Source organism: Sylvia atricapilla, chromosome 15 (assembly GCF_009819655.1).
Source record: "Sylvia atricapilla isolate bSylAtr1 chromosome 15, bSylAtr1.pri, whole genome shotgun sequence".
Classification (NCBI taxonomy): domain Eukaryota; kingdom Metazoa; phylum Chordata; class Aves; order Passeriformes; family Sylviidae; genus Sylvia; species Sylvia atricapilla.
This window is the reverse complement of record NC_089154.1, coordinates 3,941,652-3,950,139: the sequence shown is the minus strand read 5'-3', so window position 1 is coordinate 3,950,139 and position 8,488 is coordinate 3,941,652. Positions and strand designations below refer to the sequence as shown.

General features: G+C 47.1%; 1 protein-coding gene across 2 annotated transcripts; it reads right to left on the bottom strand.

Annotated features, from left to right (window-relative positions):
- Nucleotides 1-311: 311 nt before the first annotated feature.
- Nucleotides 312-8,423, bottom strand: BRAT1 (BRCA1 associated ATM activator 1). Of its 2 annotated transcripts, none has more exons than XM_066329759.1 (13): nucleotides 8,205-8,423; nucleotides 7,709-7,863; nucleotides 6,845-6,992; nucleotides 5,659-6,043; nucleotides 5,452-5,571; nucleotides 4,907-4,998; nucleotides 4,538-4,656; nucleotides 3,855-4,041; nucleotides 3,650-3,723; nucleotides 2,966-3,068; nucleotides 2,578-2,676; nucleotides 1,403-1,581; nucleotides 312-1,214 (listed from the first exon to the last, which is right to left on the bottom strand). In XM_066329759.1, the coding sequence occupies exons 1-13, from the start codon at nucleotides 8,380-8,382 to the stop codon at nucleotides 489-491; spliced, it is 2,565 nt and encodes an 854-aa protein (XP_066185856.1). In that variant the 5' UTR covers nucleotides 8,383-8,423; the 3' UTR covers nucleotides 312-488. The 2 variants fall into 2 exon arrangements, with proteins under 2 accessions (XP_066185856.1, XP_066185857.1); XM_066329760.1 differs by having other exon boundaries at nucleotides 6,845-6,989.
- Between the last annotated feature and the right edge of the window lie 65 nt (nucleotides 8,424-8,488).

Below are 8,488 nucleotides of genomic sequence, written 5' to 3'. Positions count from 1 at the left end.
AGTCTGTGATCTATAGGAGAATATTCGTAATGCAAAGGATGATCAGCTTTTGACTCCTTAAAGGCCACCTTCTGCTCTAGACCTCAAAATGCACAAGGAAAGCTGAGAGCTCTGTTTTTAGAATAAATATAGAAAGGTCAAAACAAGTGTCCCTTATAACCAGTCTCCATCAGTTTTAGCTACTCTGGCTCTAAAAGGAGCCTGTAACAGCTTGTTTTCAGTCACTCTTTTCCATTTTGTTAAAATGCTTCCTTGTGTAGTCATAGTCTGGTGCTTTCTTAAAAGACAACAACTTCTAAAAAAAGAACAAATGCCATTCTTAATGTTTTTTACTTTGAAAAAGAAACAATTTATTAGAAATGACACTTTTTAACAAAAAAAAAAACAGTATTAAAGCAAAGACTGTCTAACCCATTTCACAGCTAACGAAACCATCCTCCTCCAGAAGAAAACTGCCTAAGCACTGCTCCTTCAGAGCAAAACTGTGTTCAGTAACAGTCAACTTCATTATCCTCTACGGTCCCCACAGTAGCAAGGATGTCCTGTAAGAGGGACTGAGGGCTTTCCTCCACATGGTCACTACTTTTATTTAGCTCATCATGCAGCTCCAGTAAGTCTATTGCACCCAAAGCTAACATCATGCTCTCTGGGTCTTGGAAATCCACCCCATTAGCACCATCCATAGGGAAGTTCCGAGCCAGAGAACCCTGTCTCAGTGTCCTCTGTAACCAGGCAATGCCACGTCCTGCAGGTGAATCTTCAACCTCTCGTGGGTTCTCCAAAGTACTCACGGGGTAGAAATGACCTCTCAAGCCCACCAGCACATCACAGGCTCTCTGCCCCACGGGTTTGTCACAGTCACACAGAGATCCAAACAAGAACCCAAACAGCTTTGCCCGACAAAACACCCGCAGCAGCTCGTTCTGAGGGGTGGAGCTTGTGACTGCAGAGGAGACAGGAGCATAGGGACACTGGGAAAGCCGGAAAATGGTCTGACTACAGAAAACTTCAACCAGCTCCAAACCACCAAGTCTGACCTCCCAGTCTAAGTCCCGCTCCACAGTCTGGATGACTCTGGAGACAAACTGCTCTGTATCTTCCAGCGGGCCTGTGCAGCCTTCTCTCAGCCACTTGGTGAAGGTGCTGATCACAGCCCTCCTAGGAAAGCCCTCAGAGTCTGTGGACAAGATTTCCTGAAGCTTTGCTACAATGTTCTAGATGCAGGAGAAAGAAAAAAGCACTGTGAGGGGAGGAACAGGCAAAGAAACAAGAACAGCAGTGGTGAAAAGTCTTGTTGTTACTGATTGTACAATCTGCCTGCAGATAACTCGTGAAGAAAGTTATAAGCAGTACAACAGTAAACGGATGGGTAATTCTGCTCATGCAGAAAAGGTTATCCTACCTCCTTGTTATACGGACTGCCTGTGACAGGTGACTCTGGAGCAAAGCAAGTGATGAGGGCCAGGTGCCCCACCGCAGTCACGGCGCTGGCTCGCACGTAGCTCTCTGGGTCCTCCAGCAGGTTTTCTGTGAGCCTCAGCACCTCTGAGGACAGGAGACACTGCCTGAACTCCTCCTGGCCTGTAAACAAGACAGCAATCCAAAGGAGTGGCACTTTATTCCCTCTGAGCATGAAGCTGTTTCCTATGCAAACAGTCCTTTGCCTTCTACAGGGATGGCCACTGCCTGCAGGGAGAGCTGCCAGGGAGAGGAGTCACTGCAGGGACCAGGCAGATGTTCTGTGTCAGGCTCCCCTCTCCCAGCAGCTTTAGTCAAGCCCTGACAGACACTGGAACTTGGAAAATTGCACTTAGAGTTGTTTTAGCAGCAAGAAGAAAACTTTCTGCAGGCAAGTGGGGACATGGTTCCAGCCAGCCTCATCAAATTTATGCCTTTGCTTTAAAAGAATAAAAAATAGTCTCCCTTTCCTGTTGTCAGGCATATGGCAGAGAAAACAAAAGTAACTGCAGCACTGCAGAGAGGGGCTGCAGGGTAAAGTGCTAACACAGCTGAGCATGCTGGATACTGCTGTGACCTGGGGACAAGAGCAGCTGACAATATTCCCCTCCCTCCCTTCCAACATCACAGAGCTACGGTAGGAAAATTGGCATTGCTCAGTGCTACCTGCTGCAAAGCATGAGCTATCAGCAAAGAACAACACCAGTAATTAATCCCAAGCATATGAAGCAGGTCTAGGCTTTTAGCCTCCTAAAGCCCAGCCCCCAGCCTGCTGAAAGAAACCAGACCCCGGTGCAGAGCAAACTGAAAACCAGAAGGTATTATCTGCCATAAGCACTGTCACCTGCCTTGACAGACATGCCCCAACACCCCTCAGTTTAGCTCACCAAAACTGCCAATTAGGCAGGTACAGCCCTCTGAGTTCAACAGAAAAAGCAGGGTAAGTTTATTAATACTTCTGTCAGATTTTGATCGTGATCTCAGAGTAAATATCTTGACACTTCCTTCTTTTCTCAGCCCTCCAGTTACAGGTCAAAAGAAGCTTCAACAGCCCGACTGACTTCCACAACAATACAAGAAATACTCCTCAAATCTGAACTGGTAAATCTTTGCACCTACCTCTCAAGCACTTAACCATGGCAGTGAGGAACTCCAGGGAAGAATCTCTGACTTCCCAGCAAGGACTGCACAGACGTTTCTGCAGCACCACAAGCACATCTGTAAAAGGCAAGTGACAAACCTGAATGGACATGAAAGGCAACAAGCCTTACTGAAGTACTCCCTCTACAAACTCTACATCATTCATTCATTTTATCTGATACAATCCCTGTTGCTGCTGCTGTGTGCTTCTCCCAGAGTTCTGCAAAGCACTATTTGGGGAGCTAAACTTAAATCCAACATAACTGTGATCAAGTGAATCCAGTGCTTTGAGCAGGAACGGTAGGCAGCACTAGATTTCATGTGTGCCAACAGTTGCTGTCTGTCCCAGCTGGAACAGCTTCATTACCTTCCAAAATCTTCTCAGTTTGTTGCCACTGACTGTTGGAGCAGGACAGCTCTCGCAAGTGCACCAACCACTTGGATGTAGCTTGAAAGCTTTTCTTTAGAACCTGAAACAATGTAAAGCAGATAGACTTTACTACAGGAGGAGGCAATGCTGCCTTTATGCCTTGAAAGGTAAAATTCATTTTAGCCTCAAACTTACAGAGAAATTCTCAGAGTAAACAAGTGTGCCTCCTTACTAAGAAGCCAGCCACAAATAAATGGTGCTTAAATATAATTTCTAATAAACACCTAGAAAATCCCTATGTTCAGCTTAGTATTACCAAGTTCTAGTACCTCCAGCTTTGGATTTGCAGCTGCCATCAGAATCATTTAAACAAAACAAAGCAAAAAACCAAATCTCCTTAATAAAAAGAATTCAATACCTCATGACCAGGTCAAGTTGAGTATGTCAGTGCTACTCTCAGACATGATGGCTCCTGTCTTCCCAAGAACTCTCAATGTACTGGTCAGTTACTTGCTCATTACAATTTTAGCTATTTTCTGCAAGCCACCCAGGACAAGACAAGAGTCCACATATTCTAATACAAAGTGTGATAAGAAACTACTCCAGTAAGACCCTTTCTCAGAATTACACCCCACTGGAGCAAGCTAAGAGACTTGGATCTCTCCCTAGTTCTATACTCACAGTAGGGCTGGTGTTTGGACTCTGCAGATATGCCAGAAGGACATCAAATAGACTTCCTAAGAGTGTGTCACAGTCTGAAACAGAGAAAACAAACCCAAAGGACCGACGCTGAGAGATGGAGCAGCCAAATCCCTGCTGAAATACAGAAAGACACAGAACTGTAACTGTAAAATTGTTTTGGATCAGAAAGCAAAGATTAACTCACCTTTTTCCTCTGAGAGTGCTGCAAGGACATCAAGAGCTGACTTTTGCACTCTGCAGCAATTGATCAAATTCCGGCTTATTGTGCTTCCCAGAGGAGAAGTTGGGCTCAGGAAACCATTGCAGAATTGTAGGATTGTCATGAGAGAGCGCAGCAAGGACACACAGGGTAAATCCACTCTTAAATGTTTCTAAGGGTGAGAAAGAAAAGAAGAGTTTCCAGCAACAGTCCCAAGTACAGAGCAATTTTAGGTCAGAAGGCAGCAAAAATTGCAACTTCTACTGAGTTCTTAAGGTACCACAATGTCAATAATCACAAATAAATTATCTTTCTATCTTCCAAGAACTGTTGCACAGATGGAAGGAGATTCTTGTCACTGCTTGGGAAAGCAGTTCAATTTGTGCTGCTTCTCAGGATCAATAATTGCAGTACAAACAATGTATGGTAACAAAGCTCATCAAGACAAATTTAAACCTTAAGTGCCTCTTTAAGAGTCTCAGTATCACTCTGTTTTCCTAAGTGTAGAGCCTACTGTGCTAAATTTCCTTAACTATGGAAACCCTCACTGCCAACTCCTCTCCACATTCTGCACATTCTCTACTGCAAAAGTCTGCAACCATCTTAGCACTGTCTTTCAAAGACCAGTTTGATTCCCAGGCCCGTTTTTCCCCCTCTCTGAACGTTACCAGAGACAGCAGCTTCTCCAGGTGGGCGAGGGTCTGACACAGGAGACCAGCACAAGTTGTCTTGGAGGACAGGAGACTTTCAACAGTGCCAGGATCACTGACAGACTCATCCAGCAAACCTGGAAGACCAAAGAAGGGAAGAGCTCAGGTCATCAATGAATAGAGAAGGATGAGATTTTTAAAGTTACCCAAGATGTTCAGGTGATGTAGATGAATATCCCTTCAAATGCAACTGGCAGTAGGATTTACCACAAACACTGCTACTGTCCTTGACTTCTCCTACTCTTTTTCCTCCAGTTTTTGTCTGCACCAGGCACCTAAAATACTGGCAAAGCAGACTGGCCTCTAACTTTTCTGTCACAACTGTACCTGCACATTCCAGAGGCTGGGAGGCTGCTCTCAAAATACAGTCCATTGGCTGAAGCAGAACAGTCAGTGCCTGAATCCTGACATCTTGTGGGCTTCAAGGAGGAAACAGCAGTTACCAACACAAGTAAACTTCAATTCCTTTCCCAAATACCTGTCCCCAAATGCTGAGCAGGATAATGATTTTCCTGCAGGCTTTTAAACAAGCCAGCAATGAGAGAGCAACAAAAGCAGTATCACAATCTGAGCCTTCATCCAAGGTCCCCTTGCTAACTGAAAAAGAGAAATTGCTCTGGAATTTAGAAGCAGTTTTATCAAGCTATGCAAAGAGCAAGTGGGCTCCTGTGTAAGGAGGCTGGGAGAGAGGCATATCCTGTCAACAAAAATGTCCTTCTATTCTAGAACAAGAGTGTTACATAGCCTGTTAATCAATATCTGTAAATGCTGTATTCATCTGATGATTTCCTGCTGCTTTTTTACCACCTAAAGGGGAATTATGGAGCAGAAACACCTGCATAGTGCTGAAATTTCATTGCATGCAGTCCTACCATTTGCAGAGCTTCAAAAGTCCCACTGCCAGAGGACCTGCTTGTACTGGGGTCAGGTGCTCCAGAGCAGAAGTTACTAATGCCCAAAAGCTGCCTTCAGTGCCACAAAACACAGGGGATCTGAGAAGAGAGAAGTGTAAGTGTAACCTATCCCATGGTGGCAAACAGATCTATCTCAGCACAGGCTCCAAGGTGCCAGATCTTTACCGTGCCACATTCAGCAAAAGATTGGCCAGCAGGGGCTGTGCTTGAACTGTCTCCTCCAGCAGAAAGGATTCAATTTGCTTTGCTATGTCCAACCAAAGGACTTCTGTCCATGCAGCATAACTACTGCCAAAACAACTGCCAAACAAACTGCTCAACAGCTTCAGTGACTGCTCCACCTGAGAGGCAGAGCTGGAGTGAAGTGACTCCTGGATGTGCTTTACAATCATCTGGGCACACACTGGCCAGTCACAGTCCTTTGTACTGAGAGCTTTAGATGTCTCAGACTCCAGGGAGAAGGTGAGCACGTGCACCAGGAGCTGGCTGGCAGCTGAGGCCACAAACAGGCTGGGATCCCCTTGCAGAGTGAAGACCACATCCATGCCTCCTGTGGGAAAACAGAACAAGTCACTGGAGGAACAAACAACCATTTATGACTTTAATTCAGGTACCACACAGCTTTAAATGGTGATGGTGGGGTTTTCTTATACTTTGTAGTCTCTACTCAAAGTCAGGCAGTCCTTAAGGACAAGCAAATAGAAGAAGAAAACAGAATTGTTTTCAGACCCTCAGGGCTTTAATAACTCAGGATCAGACTTCAATATAACATCAGTAACATTAGGACAGTTGACAGCACACTCAATGTGTATTTATGGACATAACCAGTAGGAAAAACATGAACAGCAGTATCAGTAGCACTTTTCCATCACATGGAGAGCAGCACTGCTGCATTTTAATACCAATCCAGGCTTTTAGGCCCCTCTGTACATGGGAACTAAAGTTAACAGCAGAATTTACATACCTGCATAACAACGATAGGATTGCAACTGTGTGCAAGCACAGAGGTAAATGAGCCTCTGCTTAGCTTTTCTGCATTAAAATCATGCTGAAATGTATCCTTTAGTAGGAGTTACAAATTAGAGTACAGATAGCTCTTAATTCTGTTAGGACAATTTTATAATACTCTTTCCCTCTAAAAAGAGCACCACCTTCAGCGTTTGGAGAAAAAAAACTCCAAACACATAACTAACTTAACAAAAGTTAACTTCATGCTCAGCTAACTAAACCAACATCTTTTAATCCCAAATAAACAAAGACTCCCATCCCGCTCATTTGACATCTGAGCAGGGCAGGGCCACAGGAGATGCGGGGAGATGCAGGGCAGCCCCAGCAGCAGCCCTTCACTCACCGGAGGAGCAGAGGAAGAGCAGGGCAGGCTGGTGGTGCACCATGCTGTGCACACCCTTCACCCAGGCGCTGCGCACCGAGGCGTCCTCCCACGCCGCGCCGCCCCGGGGCCCCTCCCGGCCAAAGAGCCTCCCCAGCAGCTTCTCCTGCTGAAGGAGGGCAGAAAACGGAGTAAACAGCGAGCAAAGGGGCTGCTCTGGCCCGGTCAAGAGTATCAGTGCTGTGGTGAAACTTCCTCTTGCTACAAGTACCGCTAAAATGGGAAATTTTCAGAACTTCGCACTTAAACGCAGCATATGGACAAACTAGAGCGTTCAAAACCAAAACTGCTTTGTTTTCAGGAGCTAAGGGACAACTTACATACACCAGTTCCATTAAACTGCTTTATACACATCTCTTCCCTGAATGAAGCCTTTTGGGTTTTGTACTAAAATGTATCCTGTGGCAGAAAGCACAGCTTTACAAAGCTCCCTCATTTTTGCAGGGGATCAAAAATTTCTTGTCAACCTACTAATGGAGGGAAAATGACAACTGTTAGTGCAGTTTAAATCTACAGGATCTGTCTTGGGATACAGTGGTGTGCTGTGACTGCTGTGAAGTAGTGTTACCCCATGCACTCTTTTGAACTAAAATTGGGAAGCACTACACACCAGCATTCACAATCCCACTGTGGTGAGACAAGTGAGAAGTAACTTTACATGAGAACTGAACAAGAATGGTGATTGCAGGTCTTTGTTGCCACTTTTGCTGAGTTGTTCCATGTAAGCCATAACTTTACGAAGCAGAATACGCACATTTTTAGGGGTTGTCCCAGCAGAAGGAGGACACAGACACACAGCAACAGGTACCTGAGTGACCGGCTCACCTGCAGGTGCTGGAAGCGGTTTTCAGAGGAGGCGAGGATGCCAGCTAACTGCAGGGTGAAGGACAGGATGCTGGGGCTGGGATCCTGCAGGGCCAGCACGGAGGTGAGCAGCTCTGTCAGACACGGGTTGTCCCGCACCAGCTCCACAGTCGGATCTGCCCAGGAGAGGCCAGAAAACAGCAGGTCACTGCCAGGATTGTCCTGTCTCAATAAAGTGTTTCCCTGAGCTGAGGTAAGCCCTGTCAGCTGTTAGAACTGAGGAATTCGCGTTCACCTACAGCATTTTCAGGTGCCTGAAACAGCAGCACCTCAGATAGTTGTGGAGACGTTCAAATCCCACCTGGACACCCGTTCCCGTGTCACCTGCTCTGGATGACCCTAGATGCCGTGGCAGGGGGTTGCACTGGGTGATCTCTAGCGGCCCCTTCCAATGCGGACGATTCCATGAGAGACTCCGCTCCCCTCGGGCCAGCCCCTGCCAGCCCCCGGCACTCACCGAACCACGTCAGGCTGCGGAACCAGTCCAGCAGCTTCTCCAGGCAGGTGTCGTCGAGGCCGGGCTGCCGCGGGTCGGCTAGGGCGGCGCAGACACCGGGCAGCAGCACGGCGCACTCGCGGGTCATGGCGAAGCGGCGGCGGGCCCGGGCCACGAACCGGGACTGGGGATCGCACATGGCCGAGGGCACCGGGACCGACCCCGGGACCCACCCCGGCCCCGGCCGGCCCGGCCGCACCGCGACTGTCGCAAAGGGGGCGTGGCCAGTGGCCGGTCAGGGGGCG

Bases quoted from the DNA above. Each gene is read 5' to 3' on its own strand.
- BRAT1 (XM_066329759.1), bottom strand. From the start codon at position 8,382: ATGTGCGATCCCCAGTCCCGGTTCGTGGCCCGGGCCCGCCGCCGCTTC. The intron at 6,044-6,844 runs GTGAGTGAAGGG...GTTTTCCCACAG, and splicing joins GCTCTTCCTCTGCTCCTCCG to GAGGCATGGATGTGGTCTTC. The intron at 1,582-2,577 runs GTAGGTGCAAAG...TCTTGTTTACAG, and splicing joins CATGGTTAAGTGCTTGAGAG to GCCAGGAGGAGTTCAGGCAG.